The 23,249-nt window shown below is 40.2% G+C and overlaps 1 protein-coding gene across 2 annotated transcripts in view; it reads right to left on the bottom strand.

The window, feature by feature from the left end:
- The window catches only part of robo3 (roundabout, axon guidance receptor, homolog 3 (Drosophila)), a 152,062-nt gene that overhangs the window by 59,031 nt on the left and 69,782 nt on the right, over window positions 1-23,249 (bottom strand). The window contains exons 1-2 of one of the 2 annotated variants that reach the window (XM_053241135.1): window positions 18,402-18,924; window positions 6,724-7,050 (exon numbers count right to left, since the gene is read on the bottom strand). In XM_053241135.1, coding sequence (XP_053097110.1) covers window positions 6,724-7,050; window positions 18,402-18,465 — 391 coding nt within the window. In that variant the 5' untranslated portion in view covers window positions 18,466-18,924. Of the gene's footprint in view, window positions 1-6,723; window positions 7,051-18,401; window positions 18,925-23,249 lie in introns of those variants that run through there. The other variant, XM_026941833.3, reaches the window with a different exon arrangement.

Raw genomic sequence — 23,249 nt, 5'->3', positions numbered from 1 at the left:
CTCTCTCTCTCTATTTAGCAGTCAGCAGTGCCGGGTGGGCACTCCAGTCCCCGCTTTAATTAAGTACGAAGGCTATACAAGGGATGAGACTTCCTCTGTCCGTATGACCCCACCCTGTCAGCAGTCTCCCTGACCCCTATGGCCCACCAGGCTAAGTGATCTCATTACTGCTGCTTGGACACACACAGAGGGTCAGAGAGTGTGCAAAACTGCCACGGACCACACCATACCAAAATAAGACAATGTCGAAGGACCAGAGTCCATGTGATCACAATATAATGATGCAGCATTATTTTGATTTCCGCATTAACCTTACAAAGTATGCAAAAGTATTTTGATATGTCATAGCTCAGCAACACTTTCGCTTACCTAAATTGAACTTTCAGCCTCAAAGTAAGGAACATTGCTCAGATCTTATTCATTTAGTTTTTACTGCTATATAAAATCTGGGTGTGACAAACCATTAGGTCTAACACACTTTGCACTGATGAGATGAAATTAAAATGCTTTTCAATATTCCCTTTGCCAGTAACACTTTATCACTGATTTACGCTGAAGACTTTTTAACGCCAGACCTTTTCAAAACAATCCTGTTTGCTGCACTCTCTGGGTTTAATAGCGCCGACGGCAGCCAGCCCTGGAGCAGAGTGCACGCCCTGATGCACATAAGTCACCATTTCTGTGGCTTCAGCCTGGCCTAGCTGACCTGAAAGCAGACAGTCTTATCTGTGTTGTCGCCCCTGCTTAATCCCCAAGAGACCAGCCCAAAACACCAGACCCCACAGAGCCTGGTTTAAACACTGTATTCCACACCTAAAAAAACTCCTTAAAGCAGGGGTCATCAACTGGTAGACCAGGCGGTCCAGATGTGGACCCAACAAAGTATTTCAGTGGATCAAACTGAGTACTTGAAAAATACTACAGCAAAACTGACCAACTTATGAAAAAACTGGCAGACATCCAGTGACTCCATGAAACCATGAACCACTGTGGCTTCTGTAGCAGATTTTCTGTTGTGGTTAGAGACATTAGCTTAAAAAGGGGAGAGTTTTCACAGACTTTCATAGATTTTTCACTTTTGTTGCATTAGTAAACCAGTGACATGCCTTGTTTAAAAATACAGTTGACAATGAAAACTGAATGAACAAAGTAGTATATAGTTATTCTCTCTGTTGAGTCCATAGAGCTTCAAATTCTCTTATTTACATTCATGAACTAATCACCTGATATCATTACGTTAGTTGCTTATTTTTATGTAACTGGACCTGGTTGAATAGCCCTGCCTTAAATTCTCAATCAAGCTGTGAAAACATAGTGTTTTTGAAACCTAACTGACATTACACTGAATTTTACAGGGTGAGTTCAGTTGTCTATAATGGCTACTCAACACAGCATGTACCACGCTTGAGAAGGACGTGTCAGGTCATACATGGCAGCTATCTGCACTCACACTAGAACAGGGTTATTTGTGCTAAAAACTCAGTAAAAATACTTACACTAATATATTTATTACAAATGGTTGGCTGTTTTGACTTTGATTAATGGCAAAATAGATCCTACCTAATTTATGAAAAAAAGAATGCTTAAAACTGATGTTTCTCTAAAATGATTGTTTATGGGAACATCGACTCAGGTTATGGTCATTGCCAGTGAAATTCCACAATGTGAGAAAATCCCCACTCTCAGCCAATCAAAACAATGATTCTCAGGTTCTCCTTTCACATGTTCATTCCCAGCATTTCTTGGGACAGCTGCCACTTTGCCCTCACCTGTTCCCATGGAAATCAGCCCTGACCTCCACATAACCTCCTTTCAGAAGATCACATGACTATGACTCATCCAAATGCCCTCAGCAAAACTGGGTATCAGAGCATGGAGTCAGGGTCATGAATAGTGAAGGTGAGACATGGCATAATATTATTGGTTTATATGGTTGTCAACTATTTACTGCATTTGCAGGGAAATTATGGAAAAGCAAAATGTCGCAAATCTCAGTGTGCTATGCTGCTCTTGTGTCTTGAGTTCACTGCTGCTTTTGTTTATTTTATGCCATGTCTTATTTTTTTCAATCCTATTCCTGTCTACTCCCCTGTCATGATTGGTCAATTACCCTAATGTGTTCACCTGTTCTGTGTCTCCGCTTAACTAGGTTGGTTATTTTAACCAGTGCTAGTGGTTTTGTTTTCTGTTTACGAATTATCCTTGTTTAATGTTGCCTACCTGTGTGCTACAGACTTTGACAAAGATTCTTCGCTTGTCCTAAATAAAACACATTGCAATTATGCATTTGCATTCTGCAATAACCGCACATTTCAGCTTTCAAGTTTCAGGTCCTTTGAGAGGACACTAACATTGAAAACAGCAACATAATCCATAACAATCAACTGGTACTGCAACTATCTAGTGATATAATTCCAGAATGATTCTCCATCAGGTACAAACCATGAACACATCAATCACATCAACAGCACAAGCCAAATTAACCATTCAAAATTGATAAACAGAAGCGCACCATCAAGAACAGTCACTTTCATCCCTCATTTACTGCAAAGCAGCTACTGTTTGCCGCTCCATATCATCTAAACTGCAGCTTGTTCATCTAAGCTTATAACAGAGTATACATGAAAATACCCTCACTGCCATAAATATCATCTTACAAAAATGGCATGTAAAGGCTTAGCAGAGTAACTGAGTCTCTTCCTGTGTGCATTCATGCACTCCCACACACACACTGAGCCGCTGCCTGTCGCTGCTCTCCAGCACGCCTCTCATCAGTGCCCCCATAATGTACAACATGCTGCCTGCTGCTGCCAGATGGAGCCATTTGGCATTTGAGGTCCTCACTCCACTCCTCTCTCCACCTCTCTCTCTTTCTCTCTCTCGCTCTCAGTCTCTCCCACTCCTTCTTAGCCCTTATTCTCTGTGTACTTCACTCTTACTGGCTCCCACCTTTTTCTCCACCACATCCCCTCTCTACATCTCCCCCCATGGGCTCCACCTCCTGTGCCCTACACCAGCAGTGTGGCAGGCCCGAGCAGCAGCTGAAGAGCCCTATGCCCCTCAGCTCCTGCCCGCCACCTGCCTTCTGGCTCCATGCCCTGCTGGAGCAAGGCTCACTGATGCCATGCCAGCGCTGGCAGTGGGAGTCCCCATGGTTCAACCCCCTCCCCTCCCACTGTCTCTCTCCAGAATGCTGCCACCAATCCAGAATGTGCCCATGGGCTTTACTCAATCACTCCACCATTAACCTGAGACGGCTTAACAATGAACATGAAGCACCTGCCATATGGGGCATTTCGTTTGATCATCGCAACTGCCTCAGCCTATAGATGGTCTCGACTAAACTGACACTGTGCTTCAATATAAAAGCAAAGTCATGGTCAGTATGAGCTACACAGACTTTATGTTTGATAGCAGATTAGCTCATTGTGTCATATCCCTTCATTATTTTACACAGACAGAACCTTTGCTTGGTGTCTCCTTCTAGCTCTCTCTCCTTCTGAAGTAGCAGAAGGAAGCTCAGACTCAGAACTCACTAGAGAATAAGCAGGATTCTTGTCTCTTAACTGAGAGAGATGACTAAAGTCCCACGAGGAACACTGACAGCAGCATGAAAAGGTTGGTATGCTCCTAAACGTCTAAACCAGACAAGCATCCTAAATCTAGAAAAAAATCAAATGGATAGATTTAGTTCCTAAATCTGACTGGCTGAGCCACATTCGAACCATTGTTAAGTCCTCAATATACACACACCTTAGCACAATATTTGAATTCTGTATGTGCCAGATTCTAAACCAAAAAAACTGTTACACCTAAGCCATTATTCTGTCCAAAGAATGCCCTAATCTTTGTCTGTTATATTATTTAGCAACCAAAGCTTACTATTAACAGACTACATGAATTGAAGAATTGTTTATTGCAAATAAACACATTAAATTAGTTATTAAACACTGGATTTATTCATATGGTTTTTGTCACCATTTTATAAAAGCAATAAGCCACTCAACTGTGTGTGTTACAGTAATTTTCTCACAGGTTTTAGTCGCTCTTTCATGTCATGCTTAGCTGCGATAAAATCAGTGTCACACACACACACACACACACACACACACACACACTCTCTCATGGCTTATTGTGTTATTCTGTGATTACTGAAGTGATTTCTAGAATTACATACACTCATCTGACTCAGGCCTTTATTCAGTGAGGGCACATCAGCATCAGGTAACTAGCTAGCTTGATTTTTTTTTTCCCCAAAATAAAAATATCTTAATCCTCTTCTTTTTTTGGTAAACTTAAGGGACTGACTTGATACCTTGCTGCCTATGACATCTCATAAGTCAGTGGCTTAGATGGCACTGCTTTGATATGTACAAAGGTTAGAGACAGGCTCTGAAGACAGCTTATGTCACAGCACTGTCAATATGCGCTAAAAGGCGCTAACCCTAAAATGAATATGCTGTGACTAGACAGCGCAAAATAAAAATTTTAAATCAAAACAATTTCAGATTCCAACTCATATTTATACACAAACTGCTCTGTATCAGGGTTTTCCAACACCACCTTTTTTTTATGAACATTATGTAGGACAGTGAAGATTCTATGCAATCATTTGATTTGGACATGGTGGTATCATAAATCAGACACTTACAGATTATTATTTCTGAAAGTAATTTTGTAAGGAAACCACTGATTACGAAAGCCCCTTTGTGTAATTTCAGCTCTCTGATTAGCAGTACTCATAATGCAACTCGGCAAACATCAGCATGAACTCAAAATGAACCCGCAAATGAGCCTGGGAAGTGATATGTGGTAAAGCGCTTTCATTGAACTCTGCAAACATAGATTCATATTTTCTGTAATATCATTACGCAAGCCTCAGATTTATTGTTGTGTTGCATAAAAAAAGGTGAAGAGTTCACTTATAAATAAAGGGCCAATTTGTTTAAGCACTAAACCCTATAAAACATTAGAAGATGAGAAAGCAGCTATTGAATGTTTTTCTTTAATCACTTTTATCACACAAGCCATGAAGGTCATATAAATCTGCAGAGTGAAAAATAGATTCCTTGGATTCAAGGTAACGTGTTTCAATCTGCCAAGTACATACAGCAAAAAAAAAATAAAATAAAAAGAGAAGACTGTAATTTTCTGAATTCTTAACTATCCAGAAACACTATTTTAGTTTGGCAGACCACCCGTCTCTCTCCCGGGAGTGGGAGTAAGCGAGGCATATTAACCCTCATCTACCACGCTCAGCAGATGGTAAAGCATTTAAACAGTCTGTCTTGAGGGCAACCAACACCAGATCAGGGCTACAGCATGTCTCTAAAGACAGTAAGTAAACAAAGACAGAGTTGTCCAAACAGAAGACTGTCAGTCTCTTTAAGTTAAACTCAGTCTAGCTCATCACTCTGTTTTCTGTGAATCTCAGGCATAACACACTGCCTTTTTTTTAAATAAAGGGAAAAGACACAATGTTATAAACACATGATCTGGTTACCCGATAATCGAATGATGGTAATCAAATCGTGCCACCTATATTTGATTATACCACACTGGATATAAGAAGTCCTTCTGTTAGAGCCTGGAGATGTTCCCTGAGAACGAAGATGTGGTTTGAACGAACATCTGTTACCTGGAAGCAGCCAGCATCACAAATCTCTCATTCTTTTCTACTGTACGGCTCTTTCATATATTCTTCTGCCATCCATCTATCCTGATTTTACAAATCAGATCCTATAGGCTTGTGTGATATTGACTTTTCCCTGCTTGCAATTTATCATTTAAAAAATTGTGATAAACGATTGAATCGTCCAAACTGTTAGATTTTACACTTTTAAGCAGAAGAATTTTGGTGACGTCTGCAATAAACACTGTATAGTTAACTGATATTTAAATACTGTATATACTTGTCTAATATCAGCTAAATTTAACATATACTGATAGATTTTAATTCACATTAATGAACTCAAGCCATTCTCCATGGACAGAAAGCAAGGCAGCCTACGAGTCCAGATGAGAGCATGTGAGACGGGGGAAGGGGGCAGGGCTTCCAGACAGTTTTAGTTAATATCCGAGAGTTCAAACCACCTATGTAATTTATTATAGATTCATATTTTTTATTGGGGAGACAAAGGCTGCTCTTTTTAAGTACTTTTGAGTGATTATGTTACGCTCCTGTGCAAAATGTGTACGATTGGCATGTCTTATAATTTGATATAATATAATATAATATGATATAATATAATTTGATATAATATAATATAATATAATATAATATAATATAATATAATATAATATAATATAATATAATATAATATAACCAGAGTAAACGTCAGTGGATATTGTGGCAGTGTAATATCGTGCAGAGATGATTAAATCATTATATCGCACAAGCCTATATCGTCTAAGACCAGCAGTTACTCTCACACTAGGATGTGATAAACCTAAAGGTAAATGATTAGCTAAAAAAAAAGAAGCTGGGTAATGTCAGAGAGGCAGAGGAGAAAGAGAAAAAGAAAGAGAATACCAGAAGGAAAAAGAGGGAAAGAGACAGCAGATGAAGCCCCTAGGATGAGTGCCAAAATATCTTCATGAATACAACACACTATTACTTACTGCAACTACACAGTTCATCGACCTGAATAACTGGAAAACTTCTGACAGTAAGTGTAACTAATAAAGGGAGAAAAATAGAAAGTATCAAACATGCCAGCTTACTTGCAACTTCCAAAGATGCATTGCGACTGACGGCTTCTCCCAGGTAGTTCCTGGCTACACACACATATACACCTTCATCTGGCTTGCTCCGGCGTCCGTGCACAATCCTGAGGAAGAAGAGTGAACCTGTAGGGAGCAGCATGCGGTGCGAGCGAGGGTCCTCGCGGTCTGTCTCCACCCTCTCTCCATCTTTATACCACTCTACCATGGGTGTCGGCCGGCCCTCAGCCTTACAGTTCAGCGTCGCCGGCTCTCCTTTCGATACAATCAGGTCTGAAGGATGCTCCACGATTCGCGGAGGTGCGTCCTCCAACCTTGGCCGAGATCCTGCGATGAGAGGGGATTCATGAATAAGAGTGGATGCTTAGAACAAACAGATTTATCATGCTGTATCAAGAATTATCAAATCTGATTCATTAAAGTGGGAGGGTTAAATAATTAGTGGAGGGCAGTCTAGAAAAAACAGACATAATTAAAATTAGAACATATAAAAAAAAAAACTCCATCAGAAATGATCAAACTCAGCTCATAAGTCTGCACTCGGCATGCCGGCTCTCGGCAGGTCATTTATGCAAGCTGCGATTGGCACGAATTAAAAAAAAAACTATTTCTGGCAGGACTTGGCTGAGTAAAATGAAGACACATTATATATGCATGGCTCTGATGTATAGTGTTTAAATTGGGTGGCACAAAATGACACGCTCCACATTCAACAGTTGCCACAGAAAAGCGTTTCCGTGGGAGGAAAGTGGAATAGGATCACGGGAGTAATTTTGTCTTGTGTTTCAAGTCACATTTGTATTCATCCTGATTGCCAGTGTATTTTTGTACGAGCTTGTAAAAGAGAGGAGGTGATCATTTCATCAGATTTTCAAAAGGATTTTAAATTGATTTTTTTTGCTTTTTTTGAATTAGTGTGCTGGTTGCAATTTCAGCTGCAAGTGAAAACAGACCAGGTGAATTTTAACCATTGGGAAAGACGTGGCAATAAATTCAGAAGCCACTGCACTTAGTGGCTGTCAGAGTAATTACTGAATTCTTTCTGATGATGATAATTATACCAGGGTTAATAATATGGTTTAAGCTTTGTATGGACAGCAGCCCAGATTTCTGGTGGAAAGGAAGAAAGCGATGAGAAGCTGCCTGCTCAGCTCCTGACATACACAGGTGTAAGATATTTCTGATAAGGCCGTTTCAGTTCCACTGGGCAAATACCTTTCCCTTCCACTAAATCCTCCAGGGCTCGATAGGATTATGAACAAAGGGCAAATGCTTTTTAGGAGATAGAGGAGATAAGGCAGAATTTGCTGGTATCCCACTCAAACCAATTACCTGGAGTTGAAAGACAGCCTTTTTTGGACCTCTATCGTTTACCACTCGGGGCACTTGAAGACAAATTCAAACCACTTCAACATATTTCTAACTTCCATTTCTTGCCAGTAAAGTTTTGAGTAAAATAGCCCTTGAGCTAGTAACGAATGTAAGCTACAACAAAAACATTCCCTGTCTGTTTTTTTAAAATGACACAGTGACCTTAGAGAGTGAGTACATTAGAGAGCAGAAGCCCAGCCACTGAGTTGTGTACAGACTAGCTCACCACTGAATCCCCAAGCCTCTTACCCTTTCTGCCTCTGAAAACAAAAAGCCTTCTGGCCTGCTGGGTGAAGTGAGAGAAGACCACCAGGGCTTGGCTAATAGCTTTTAGCAGACACATATAGAGCATCGAACAGACTGTGGTTGGCAGGGGGTGGAGGAGAGGCTCAGCAGGCACGGAGTCAGAGAGCAGCTTTATAAATATTACAGGCCAAATGCGTGGACCTGCCACAGAGGAGATGTAACATAGGGGACTTTAAAGGGAAAGTACTTGTGAGTGTAAAACGAGCTAAACGGGATAGAAGCTGGAGCGTAGAGGCTAGCTGATTCTGAGCTGCAATAAGTCAAAGGCAAATAACCCACTTACAGAAAGCACATCCACTATTTAACAAAACTACTTTTTAAGCATTAGCATGTTTGACCCATGATAGAGCATTTGGTATGCAGATATCACATAGCTGTAGATTCATGGAAAATGACCACCAAATTTGTAAATAGAGAATAACGTTTTTGAGGATATAGAGACTTTTAGAACCCATGGTTTAGCACATTGTCAGAGGGATACACACTTAGGAAGCAGGGCTTTCTGGAGTGCTTTTATGCCATAGGGGACATCTCTTAGAGAATCTCTGAGCTATTCACACAGAAAAATGGCCATACACACACTAAATTCATCCTTACAGGGCTTTAGACTTGAGAAATAAGTATAAAAGCAAGTTTCCACTATCCTTGATACCATGTACAGTAAGAAATCTTAAGCTACGCTAGCTCTTATACCAGGGACTGACAAATCAGTAGCCCTGTCTCCCTGTTTTTATTTATAGCTGCCTGGTGGATAAGTGGGTTCAACAACCAGAAAAAGAAAAAAAACTTCCTTTTATTGATTTGTGAAGGTTTTTGTTCGGTACGTAGCCATGTTAAAGCACTTCACAGTACTGAGATGCACCTTGATGCTGTAACTACAGAGCATGCCACTTGTTCCAAATTCACATGCATCTCTTCAGAATCAGGGACACGCAGGTATCGCAGCAAAATAAATTGCAGCGTAAAGCTGTCATAACTCTCCTGCTTACTAAATAACATTCACCTCAAGGTTGAACATGTTGACGGAAAACAAAGACGCACCCCAGATGCAAATACTAAATTTTATGTGTAACGCCAGAACAAAACACCACATATCATAGCCAAAACATTGTCCAAAGACCTGCTGACTTTTTGACAAGACCACAAACATGATAGTCAGTTTCTGGGCAACCAAAACATGAGACTGAGCTGCATATTGGTGCGTTTACTTGCCTGGTGAGCTACTAAGAAATTCATGATTTGTCCATCCCTGTATACAAAATTCATAGAATATTCAGATCAGCAAGATTGCTATTTTTGGGTTTCATTCAAATTAGGTTCTACAACACCACTAAATCCTGGCACTCAGTCTCATCTTAACTGTTAGTAACTTTTCCGTCGGGTGAATTTGCAATCATGAGGCTATACTGGCACGATAAATTTGGTCAGTGAGAGTGATTGAGCATGCAGAAGTATTGCTGAGCTCATGCGCCATGCTCTCTAACTTACACAGCACTTACGCTTGAGTGAATGTTTGACCTTGTTGTCTTGAGCAAGGACAGGATGTGAATGCCAGTTCTGAGAGTGAAGCCGGGGTCCTGCCAACTCCTCTGATCTCTCCGAATGGGCTTTTAGCACTAAGCAGATTTATCTCCTCTACCGGGGGTGGGTGGGAGCTGTGGCGGAATAAGATCTCCACAGAACAAGACTGCCACAAATCACCATGACTTATGCTCCAGCAAGAAGTGTCCAAAAGTAACAAGGACGACAAAAGACATAAGAACACGCTACACTTGAAGCTTGACTTTAAATGATAGTAATATTGTATGGAGTACAAAATAAGGAATTAACATCGATGAGTGGAGAATCCTAATGATATGCAAATATGCCGCATATTCTGTGTGGAGATGCCATTCCCATGGTAACCATTCAGGAATAGGTCAGAGGTCAATCCAATAATTGTCCTCTCTTTTGAAGCATGTGTGAGTGCCTTGAGGTAATCACACATACAGAAGAGACTTAAGACTAATGACCTTAATGAGAATTAAGATATAAAGTATCAGAGTATCTGGCTGAATTAGCATTTCTGTTATCAGGTAATAAAACTTCATACAAATGGAACTTTTGTAGATCTTAAATACCTAAAAAAGATATGTCTTAACTGCACCTTTAAAATTTAATTCTGTAAGCACTGATCCATGACAGGAATGAAAGCGTGATCACAGCAGGAGCACTAGCGCTTCTGCACTGAAAAAAAATAAAAATCCTACTGTATGTGGATCTGACAGGCCAGGCTTTTAACAGGAACAGAGAAACATAACACCAAGGCATCAGAGAAGGATAACTTTCTTTTTTCAGCTTCATCTGCAATTCTTTTCAGTAGGCATCCATCCCCCTGAACCTAACTTTGTTGTTTTACAGTCTCCCTCCTTCTGTTTTTCTCCTAGTTTCTGGGAATTGATTTGCAAATGTTCATTCACTGCCTGCGTTCAATTAGGAGGTGGGGGTGTCTCCTTGAGCACCCTTTCTTCGACAAACTTTTCTTTGCACTCAGGCACAACAAAGGGACACTTGCATAAGAATACAAACCCAAAGCCATAAAGCTATGTCCCTTCACTAAGGGGGAAGAAGGGAGGATGAAATGGACCAGTCACATGGCTCGTAGGAAATTACACAGCAGAGGCTGTGCTCTCCTCAGGGACAAACAGTTCTTCAGCCTAAGCCTGGAGAACTGTGGATGGATTAAACAAACTGGCAGTCAGGAAATCCTGTGACAACTTTTAAAAAAGTGAACAAAAAAAAAAACCTTTCACCTTAGGGAGTTCTCACATAACTTATGAGAAGTCTTCTGAAGAATTCAGGAGGTGTATTTGTGGCAAGGTTTAGGATCTCTCATTCAAATAGGAAGAGACGGTGAGGTGTCATGTATCCTCACGAAAATAAAAATTCTGGTCTATGATGGGTTCAGGATTTGTCTGTTATATGAGCTTTGATGTAGTTCAAAGTTAGGCAATAACCGTGGCAGGTTAAACTTTTTTACAAGTGTAATTTTGACACTTTTCAAGATGTTCATAAGGAAAGGAAACTGCCTTTTGAAATTTTTTTATTAAATATTATGGCTAATAAATAATTACTCAAAGCGTACCTTGGGATTACAGTCAATCCGATATAGGGAACATTATTGATGAGTGTCTGTATTCATTTTAAGCAAAATGTCAGAGAATAGTTCAAGCCTGAAGATGAGAATCTAAATATTAAATGCATCCCATAGATGGATTTCTAATCGCATCAATCTTTCAACAAAATTTCATCATTATGCTGCTCAAAGCTTTGGCAACTCAGCAATAAATCAAAAAAAGAAAATCCAAAAGCTTGAGCCAGTGGGTATTAGTACTGCTCAGTAGATGGTATTGATTTTTTTTTCTGTGGAGCTTTAATAGAAGATAGTGAAAGAAGGTAGTGTAACCTTGCGTTCTCACTCTCTGTGGGATAGCTCGGAAAAAAAAGACAAGACTGTACCCAGAGCTGCAACTCAGACATGGTCCAGACTGCCTCTGGCTTTTTCTCCTTTTTTGCTTGTAACTCAGAGATGCTGAAAGCAATCAAAACACAGAAATACTTAAGTTTTGCCCCTTAACCTTTTGGATTTTGCTTACATTTTCCTCCAAACTGTTCTGCGGATAGTTTCTGGAGTTTGCTCTGATTCTCTACTCCTTCTCTACAAGGTCATCACACAACAACACCGCAGTCTTTTCATTCTGACCATGTTTAATTCTAGCTCTCATAGCCAATGAAAAATACATCTGGAATATATGTGGATAGTATCGCATATCTCAGGAGGGGAGCTTGAGTTTTCCTGTGGAGATGCAGGAAGAGGAGAAGTGGGGTATGAATGCTAAATTGTGCATGAGTAAAGACAGTGGAGCCTCGAAGCAGCTGCTTGAACAAGGGCCTCCTGAAACAGATCTCTCTGGTGATTTGGCTATGGAGAACGAGGCTTTTACTAGAGTAGTCAGCATACCACAGCTGGCACAGATAGCATCAGTTTCCTGGTCCTCCCAGTGGTGGCCCACAAACCTCCTCGCTGCAGTAGATTAATCTCTACGGAATCCCACCTCTACACTTCCTGCCTGCCTCAAGTGCCCATATAGATCCACCATGTTTGGTTTGGAGGAGGGCTCGTTACGTCTGTGTGACTAATTCCAGTCAAGAATGTTTCATACAGTAGTAATGATAGCAGTCTGAAAGTTTTGGCAAAGGTGGTTTCTTGAAGTTTTTTGCTAAGCACAGCAGTTGGTTTGAAGGCAGTGAGCTGACACCTGAAAGGTTCTGTCAGAACGCCGTTTCCTCTCTTCATCTCTCCACACTGGGGGCTTTCCGTTTCAGGTATTATTCAACAAGGAAACCAGGGAAAAAACAACAAACATATTGATCATTCGCCTGAAAACTAAACCACCGATCCCCAGCAGCATGATTCCTCACTGGAAATAACCAACCTCGCTCTTAGCAAAACAAATTGCTATAAATAAGTATAGCAGAAGTCACATTTTGGAAATTACAAACACGACTCAAGCGTTGGCACTGCACAGACTGACAGATTTTAAAATAGACATGTAATCATTAGTATCTGCATATTCAATTTGCACTGCAGTGCATGTATCATCATTAACATTCTCCTTCACCAACCACCCCCCTCCCCCTGAATTTGCTCCAGAAGATAACAGATCTCAGCCAGGATATTTTTTGTTTCCTTGATGCTGGATGATTACCACAGGAAATGGTCAAAATGAGGGGCTGGGAAAACCCCTAAACTACCCAAAACATTGAATATAATCCATAGATTAGATAAGAGCACCCAGGAAAAAATGTTTACATGTTTTACAGTGGATTAATCTGCAAGAATATACTTTGCTACAGAAACTCTAAATTTAGAATTGACACTTAAAACCAATTAAGTCAAGTGGTGCTTTCACACCTCTGGTATTTCACATATTGAGTAGGTGATTATTTTGTTTGAATCCTTATTTTAGCTTACTATCAGGCTTGAAAGTTGTTACAACTGTTAAACCAGATATAACAGCAAAATACTACTGTACATAGTGAGAAGAAATAAAAAAAAAAATTACTTATTCCTATAGCTATAAATGTTCCTATAGATTAGATACTTTCTAAATGGATCAGCTAAGCTTTCTATAACTATCTGTCTGGATTGAGTGCAAGAAAAGTAATATCATTGACATTTTCTGTTTCACTTAGCTGACCTAATAATGCTTTCCTTTCAGGAAACTTGTTAATGCAAAGCAGCCCATTACCATTCCTGTAGGAAATAATTTCTCATAGAAGAAAGCTGATCAAATCAGTCTGTGCTGCCTAGTGTTTGCTGAAATAAAAAGGTTCGCCAAGGTTCAAAAGCTAGCACTTGAAAATTTTCAGCAGAAATAAAGACAGTCTGAGGCACATTCAGTCTATCCTTCACATTGCTTTGGGCGATCAATACAATCAACTCACAAGCTGCAATTTCCATTGGCACACCCATTAAACAACAATTGTGCCAGTAATAACCTGTGCCAAATAGCCTAAAAGTCATTCTAAACTCATAGCAAAAGCAAGTGTTTGGATTTTTTTGTTCAAAAGCTCTTCCAGCCTGTTCCAGTTTGATGACAGTGTCAGGGAGCCGCTGACAAATCACAGCAAAAAAAGCAGGGATAGTGCGATTGTGGAGTAAATAGAGGGAGTGTGTATGCTTGCTGTGTGCACGTGTATGTGTGCGCGTATGTTTGTGAGTGCAGACAGAGACTGTGTCATTAGTTTCAGGGCTCCTGATGAGAGAGCACACATGGCCTTGAGGCCTACTGTTTACAGTGTCCTTCAGAAGCGCAACACACTCACTCACACACTCTCTCTTTCTCTCTCTCTCTCGCTCTCTCTCTCTCGGTTGAGTTTATTCAGTTCACCAAGCAAACAGCGAGAAAGAAAACACAGTCACCAAATCTCAGATGATACACTGAGGCCTCAAAGGATGGCACACAAACTCATTGTATGCAAACACACAAAACACACTCCTGCTGTTTGAGTAGTGGAGACAGCTCAGTTTGAGAGTGTTGACTCTGATACCGAGAGACGTCGGAGCCAGACAGGGGAAAATCAGCACACATCTGAACTGAGCTCTATAATCTCTGTTTCTCAACTATCAGAATACAGTTTACACATGCTTGTAAACTGTATAGTCTTGTATAGGCTTGTAATCTTTTTTTTTTAAACAGTGATATGCCACCCAGGAACAATAACAGGCTCAATAACTCTAGACTAAAACATAGATAATGGTGATGTCCCTGACTGGATTCACTTCCAGAAGTTATTGACATTTTTTTGTTGACAAATCCTGGAAGGGCAGACTCTGAGATGATATAATTCAAATAAAGAGCAACGTGTCAAGAAGATCACCATCATGTATATTTTTTGTTAATATCTGGGGCTTTAGTTACTGAGTCTGATGTCTGATTGTTTTTATGTGTTCCATATAGCTAGTAATGTAGCTATATGTTTCATGTAGCTAGTAATGTAATGCTTCATGGTTTACCTTATTTATTTTACCCTTTGTAAACAAGAATGTTTCCAGATGAATGAAGTGATGGATGGGCTGGGAAATCTGATAATATGATATTGATATTGTGATAAATAACATCACAATGAACTTTTCTGAGAATATCATGTGTATCATTGGATTTATTTATTTATTTTTTTACCAATTTGATTGTCTCCCTTTTGTTCCTTGTTAAATACCTTTATACCACAACAAGGTTGAATTCTTAAATCTAACTGATCAGAAGGTGCAAATCTGAGGTTTATATAAATGTACATCTTATTGTATTTTATATTATCGTTTCTAGAGTAACAGCTCATTCACAAGGATTTGTATAATGGACACTTCACGTAATCTGAGCTGATTTAAAAATATGCATTTAACAAAGAAGAGGTGAAGCCTCTTCAGGATGAAAGAGTTTCTCAGTAATAAGCTGCATATTTTTTTCCTGTCTTATTAACTTAAAAAGAAAGTAGTGCTGTTATAACATAAGTGATAACATAAGGAACATATTCTGAGACCATTCCACAACATTAAATGTAACAGTAAACTTCTGGCCAGCATCAGACCACCCCATCATTGATTATTTTCCAAAAACATTATGCCCTGTCATGTTTTACTCCTTGCTTGTGACACGTACTTAATGTGGCATTACAGTTTTTTTTTTATATGATAGCAAGCATCAGCAAAACTAATTATCATGATGCATTTGAAAGAAATTGTCTATGTAGATAAGTAGATAAGATGTTCCTTACATCGCCCACCATAAAAATACTGTTTCCATTTGTCAGATTATATCAGAAACAGGCAGATATGAGTTTATTTTACTATTAAAGTCAGAGTTTGTCCTTGGGGCACAACAAGGCAGTACAAAACAGACCTAAATTCCAGAAAACACACACAGATTTTTACACTGAACCTTATCAAATTTTACCAAGTGCTGGCCTTGCTGCCAATAAAGGCACAATACCACTGCGCCTTTTTCTTTAAGCCACCCACAAACTCTAAATGTCAACACCTTAATAAGGAGCAATGTACACTAAGCTGAAAATCGCCCAACTCTACTCTAACCATTAACTTCACAGTTGTGTTGATAGGTTGAGGATTTGTCCCTTAGTCTCTATCCTTGGGGTCACCAAAACAACAACTGGAACTAATGTGCAGTGGCCATTAAGCTGTCCTAAACTGCCAGCCAGGGCCGCAAGAGCGACAGATTGATGCTGACGCTTTGTGTTGTGGCCCTATTCAACCCTGAGCGAGATTTTTACAAGGATCAACCCAGACGTCTTCTCACTAACCTAATATGATTTCACTTTCTATAGGCCATAGGCCATAAGTTAAATAATACAAAGCCTTTTTTTCAAAGGAAGTGCTCTTACACTCCTTATTTATGATGAATCGAATACTGAATCAATAAGATACAGATGTCGGAATACACTTTTGGATTCATTTAATAACAGTGAAGCCTGTCTGAAGTGGTGCTGACATGGAAGAATGCTTTATCAGTGGACTTGTTGAAAAGAGTAGGATGGTCTGAAGCTTCTATTGTGCCCTGCGGAGGATCAGATAGCCAGTACGAGTGTGCAGAGGCTGCAAACAGAGACATCAGAGCACATAGGGCTGGAGATGCTATTTTTTTTATCTGACGAGACCGCATTGTGTATATACGGACAAGAGATGGAGAATGCCTGTGTGAGACTGTGAGCAAGACAACCCTCTGGGCCAATCCTCTGACAAACACACACAATGCTCCCTATACATCAGGACGTCAGTAAATATTAATAAACATGGAGGTATTAAATCCCTAAAAATGCTCATTTAGATTATAGGAAAGATACTGCTCATTTGCGGCACTTCAAGTGAAACAGCGTAGATTTCACTCCAAGGAAAGACAAAATACTGTGTGTATTTTGTACAGCTATTTTCTCACGTACACCATTAAGGTCCGTCCGCCGCTTACTGTATCATTATTCACAGTCAAAGAGCTTCTCTATGTCTCACTCCCATTTAGAGCAAGTTTGAGGACAATCAGGAGAGAAGTGACAGCTGTTTCAGGGCTATTTCAAAACCCTTCAAAAGAAACTGCTCTAACTCCTCTAGTTACACACGCTCACACACATACACCAAACTGCCCTGGAGTAGAGCAGACGACTATGACAAAGTTGAGCCCTTTAGGTGTAACTCTAGCCTCTTTTTCTCCGCACTTTTATCAGGTGAGAAAGGGTGAGTAGATAGCCAGCAGCCACTCCACGCATACCACCGGTAGATTAAAACAGCTTCCAGAGACCATCAGTGGACTGAAGGGTTTCACTGCCAAGCTCAGCCAACCTATACCAAGTTTCTCAGCCGAATGATTCAAACAGGCACAGAGGTTCAGCCTGGACTGATCCGGTCTGTGTGCGAACCAAGCTTTCGGAAAGTCAACAGAGAGTAAAATGTCACAACTGAGACCACAGGACCACAGATTTTTATTTCACAGCAGTTACGTATTGGTTTGAATATCATTTCCCTGCTTGGTCCCTGTGTAGCCTCCTGATTCACTGTACAACTGTGCTGGCTGGCAGATCAGGCACAAATCTCACAGACAATGTTTACTACCTCATAAAAACAAGCTATTGCCAAGCAGCAAAGCCAGTTAAACTGAAAATAATTAAAGCAAACAGCCAACATTATTCAGGAGAAAGCATATAATATAGATTATTAGTGAAAACAGCTACATAATGATTTCATTTAGTATTTTTATTTTTTTAGCAAAAGGGCAATGTAGTCCTTTACTGTCTATTGATTGTCTACTGAATAATAACCTAAAATCATCTGTTCAGATATACATCTATTTTAAATATTCATATAACCTTATGATATCATAAATAAAAATGTAATAAAAGTTGTTTAAGGCTTTAAAAACTTTACTTAGAGCAGAGAAATGTAGAGCCGGCTGTCTCATTGTGCTTCACTTAGGGATGGAGAAAAACCAAAGACCTAGATTGAAATCATAATTTAAAGACTGCAAAAATAAATAAATAAATAATTTTTTTTAAAAAAAGGTGGACAGGCTGGTGAAAGCCTTTTGTTTTGAGGAGGGATAAGCAGCTTTCTGCTTAACCAAGGCGCTGTGTCTTGTTATGAACTCCACTTTGCCTTGCATGGTGTGTATAATATCCTATAAAGCGCTTATAACCTTCACACACATATGAACTTCATCTTCTCTGTCAGATCAGTGTGCATTAAGCACAGCATCCAGCCGGAGCGCACGCAGAACTGCAGTAACAGCGTTTGTTTTGTGTCTCGTCTAAAACGACTATGAAAGAAGTAATCAGTGCGAACCCCAAACCGGAGCCGTTTATAACTTTTTGATACGAGTTTGCCCATAAACTCATACGATTTTGATTCCGTGAATCCATTTTGGACACTAAACTTTTAGTTTTTAACTGGAACTCACCATGTCCACAGCAGATGAGCATGCATATAACGGATAAAGCATGTAAAGGCCAGGGAAACTCCATCACCCCCTGCAGCAGCGCGGGTTAGACCAGCATCCACAGGATCCACAGCAGAGGGAGAGAGCGTTCTGATCACTTCCAAACCCTGAAGAAGATAAGCATCTCCATCCAACACATATATAAGAGTTTTTTTTTCTTCTTTCTTTTTCACAGTTCACACCGCAGGATCAGTCTGACTCTCCCGGACATCCTTCAACCATCTGGCCATTTAACTCCACTCAGGCTCAGACCTCCAGTCCTGTGTGTTTCAGCAGCGCGAGCAACTCCACATTCATACCCACAACACCCAGCTTCTTTTGTTGTTTTGCTTTGTTTTGTTTTTCTAAACAAAATTAAACGACTCTTGGTGAGTTGTTAATTCACGTGGGTAGTTTGCAGGTCTCGCGCTCCGTCCTCGCGCACTCTCTCTCTCTCGCAGAGTGGATGAATGAATGAACGCTGCTCCACACAGCGCGCGCCTACGGCTACAGCCTCGCGCCCCCTTCAGTGCTCGTGTCGCTGGAGCGCGTCTTAAAGAGACAGGAGCACCATAAACCCTACACACCGGATCCACCATGGACCTCACTAATTCCGTTCATTATTACAATTCATCCTTCCATCCATTTTCTGTACCGCTTGTCCTACACAGGGGAGACTGGAGCCTATCCCAGGGGACTCACTGCACAAGGTATGGGACACCCTGCACAGGGTGCCAACTCATCGCCGGGCACGATCACACCCATTACGGACAGTTTGGAAATGCCAGTCAGCCAACAGTGCATGTCTTTGGACTGGGGTAGGAAACCAGAGTACCTGGAGGAAACCCCTGAAGCACGGGGAGAACATGCAAGATCCATGCACACACACACACACACACACACACACACAGGGCGGAGGCATCAATCGAACCACCAACCCTGGAGGTGCGACGCAAACGTACTAACCACTAAGCCACCATGCCCCTATTACAATTCATCTTACTGATTAATTTTTTTTAAATCCAACTTTTAATCAAAGTTTTGGTTGATTCACCAGAAGCACATTCTAAAACACTGTGCAGGCTAACAAATGTTCATGAATTCATGCTACCAGTGTTGCCAGTTTGCTTCACGGGAAAGTAGCTAATGCGCAAAAAGTCGCTAGAAGTCGCCAGATAACATCATAGACATCATCTGCATTCATTTCAAGCAATGGTCATCGTGACCATTTGCTTATTAAAATGTGTTATATATAAGAAATGTGAGTCCCTGGAGGACTAGTCGTTAGGCCTTGGTGCTCTCTCCACCATGGCCCAAGTTTGATTGCCGGCCAGGGAACCAACCATAGTCACTGGGGTTGCACACGACAGTGCACTCCCAGAGCCGGGCCCAAGCCCAGATAAAATTGGGGAGGGTTGCTTCAGGAAGAGCATCCGGCATAAAAACTGTGCCAAATCAAAATATGCAGGCTAATGATCCGCTGTGGCGACCCCTAACGGGAACAGCCGAAAGAAGAACTACGACATATATAAGGAATGTGAGAATAGTTTTAGAAGAATTTAAAAGAAGAGATTAAAACTTGTTTCTTATAGAAAGAAGTCTTTGATCATGGTGCCACAAACTATCTATGTACATCTTTACAAAATATAGAGTGGGTCTCAATCAGTTCCCTAGTTCAGTAGTCAGGGTGTTGATCAGGGAGTCGGACATTTTAAGGGCTGCCTGAATCCCTAAAAAAATCCCACAGTGCACAGCAAAAACCAGGGATCATCGATGCTCAGTATGTTCCCTTACTGAAAATGATGTCATATTTTCTGAAGCCTCTCGGCTTGAAAGAAAAAATGGAGGACAAACACTCAGCTGTCTCATGCTCACATCGTCTACAGATGTAAGTAGCTTGTTATCATTGTTGTAGCTCTCAAATGATTACTTATGTTAGTAATATAAAACTGTATTTGAAATTCTATATACGGTTTGTTTGAGTCACTTTTAAGTGTTTATTAGTTACATATAAGGTCAGAAAGATATGGGTCTTGCCTGTTGTTGATAAATGCCATTGGTGACGTTTTACAACGCAAGTACATAGTCATGTCTCTGGAAATTGAGTCATCAGTGTCCCAGTGTGTAGTGAGCCAGAGTCCTTACCAGCGCCCGAACTCGTGTACACAATATACCGACCTAGGGAGCTAGGGAGCTAGAGACACACCCACAGTCAAACCAATAATTTATCTATTTACAAAGTTCTAATTTCTATCAAGAACACTTAGAACAAAAGCATTGATAGTGAATAGTCTGTAAATAGACATGAAGGAAATGGTTACGCATGGAGTAATTCACTTTTAGTGTTTGTAAATATAGCCAAGAAGAGAGTTTAAAACAAAGAACAAAGAAGTGTGGGTGAGACAAACAATAGTGATCAGTGATTGGTCGTTGGGAACAGTGGGGATCAGTGGTTGGTTCATTAGGAAACAATGGTGATCAGTGATCGGTGGTTGGAAACATAGGCACGAGTCAATCGAACCTGCTCTCTCAACTCGTATACCCAGCAGCTGTGATGTGAGCTTGAGAACCATATTGAGTCCAGGACAGTCCCTAACATTGGCTCACAAAGTCTCTAGATTTGTAAATAGACTCTCTTTTGAAAAAGGGCTCTAAAGATTTACCAAATATATTGATTGATGTGTCGCCAAGTAATATATGATCTTGTCTATATGACACCATAATATTTTGGCTAATAAGTAACTTTTATTTTTTAGTGTTGACTATTTAGGGTACGACATTATCATAGATGGACTAGCCAAAGATCTGATTTATTTTCTGACTCAGATGAATGGCTATATAATGAGATTTGTATAATAGCTTCATAGTTGCTGATTTACATCAGTACGTTCGAAATAGAAAACATTATGTAACCACAAATTCCATAGGAGTGACTGACCTCTCATTGGTGCGATTTGAGGTCAAAGTTGGCTCCCCTGTGCCTGCTTACTGGATAACGTATGTTTAAAATTGTATTGCGTTTGACAGTAAGCCCTCAACAAGTCATGCTCGACAATATAGTAAAAAAGATGCAAAAAATGGCAACATTACATTTACACTTCATTTAGTCACAGCATGTTAAAATATCTTTTTTTTTAATGTTCACAAAACAGCTTCTTGATCAGTTCTACCCCAGTGTACATGTTACACAGAAAAAAAAAAGCATACAGCTACTTCTACCAAATTGAGTTATTACCTTCCCATTAGGTTGCTTTGAATTGGACTAATACTGAGGAGGCTCTGTGTTCAGGATAATACAGAATTTGCTACAGAATAATTCATTTTCAGATTTGTAAAAATGACTGTTAGATTGAAAATCACAAACCTTGGCAGTACATAGAGTATAGTGTATTAACTTCCCAGGTAAAGCCAAGCAAGCTCACAAATGGCTTAAATAACACAGCTAATAATAATGCAGACCATATTTACAATTGTCAAAACATCTGAATTAAACCATTTTTAATCAGTTTCAAATCACAGTCAGAAAGCAAAAGGTCATGCTCCATAAGATAGGGAAAAATGCAATAACAAAAAATAGCGAGAAAAATGAACAGGTTCATGTTATATGTTAGATGAAAATGTTGGAAATCACATTTTGACATACACACATGGAACACTTTATTAGGAGCGTCTGTACACCTACTCATTCATGCAGTTATCTAGTCAGCCACCCGTGTGGCAGCAGTGCAGTGCATAAAATCATGCAGATACGGGCCAGCAGCTTTGGGTAATGTTCACCTCAACCATAAATGAAATAAATGTGATCTCAGTGATTTTGACCGTGGCATGATGATGTTGGTGCTAGACGGGCTGGTTTGAATATTTCTATTTCTATAACTGCTGATCTCCTGGGATTTTCACCCAAAACAGACTCTAGAGTTTACTCAGAATGGTGCAATAAAGAAAATACACCCAGTGAGCGGCAGATCTATCGTCGGAAATGCCTTGTTGATGAGAGAGGTCATTGGAGAATGGCCAGAATGGTTCAAGCTGACAGAAAGGCTACAGTAACTCAGATAACTACTCTGTACAACTGTAGTGAGCAGAAAAGCAGCTTAATGCACAACATGTGGAACCTTGAAGCGGATGGGCTACTACAGCAGAAGACCACATCAGGTTCCTGTTCTGACAGCCAGGAATAGAAAGCTGAGGCTGCAGCGGGCACAGGCTCACCAAAACTGGACAGTTCAAGACTGGAAAAACATAGCCTGGTCTGATGAATCTTGATTTCTGCTGAGTCGCACAGATGGTAGAGTCAGAATTTGGCACCAGCAGCATTAATCCATGGACCCAACCTGCCTTGTGTCAACAGTCCAGGCTGGTGGAGGTAGTGCAATGGTGTGGGGAATGTTTTCTTGGCACACTTTGGGCCTGTTAATACCAATCAATCATCGCTTGAATGCCACAGTTTATTTGAGTATTGTTGCTGACCATGTACATCCCTTCATGACTACAATTTACTCATCTTTTAATGGCAACTTCCAGCATGATAATGCCCCATGTCACAAAGCAAAAGTCGTCTCAAACTGGTTTCATGAACATGACAATGAGTTCAGTGTGTTCGGTGAGTGTATATAGGCTAGATAGCCTAAACAACACACATAAACCTAAATGAAAAACAAATACAGCTTAGCAAGAGTTTATTTGTAGAGGGAGATAATGTGTAGAGGGAAAAAAGGACCCTTGATTTATTCATATTTGTGAATACAGCAAATAATTCACCTGATTTACCTAATGAGTTATAATAATTACAAACTGTCCACACTGTCAGACTGTCTAAATGATTAAATT

The sequence above is a fragment of the Pangasianodon hypophthalmus genome, chromosome 17 (assembly GCF_027358585.1).
Source record: "Pangasianodon hypophthalmus isolate fPanHyp1 chromosome 17, fPanHyp1.pri, whole genome shotgun sequence".
Classification (NCBI taxonomy): Eukaryota; Metazoa; Chordata; class Actinopteri; order Siluriformes; family Pangasiidae; genus Pangasianodon; species Pangasianodon hypophthalmus.
Note: the sequence above shows the minus strand (reverse complement) of the source record. Positions and strands in the feature narration are given on the sequence as shown.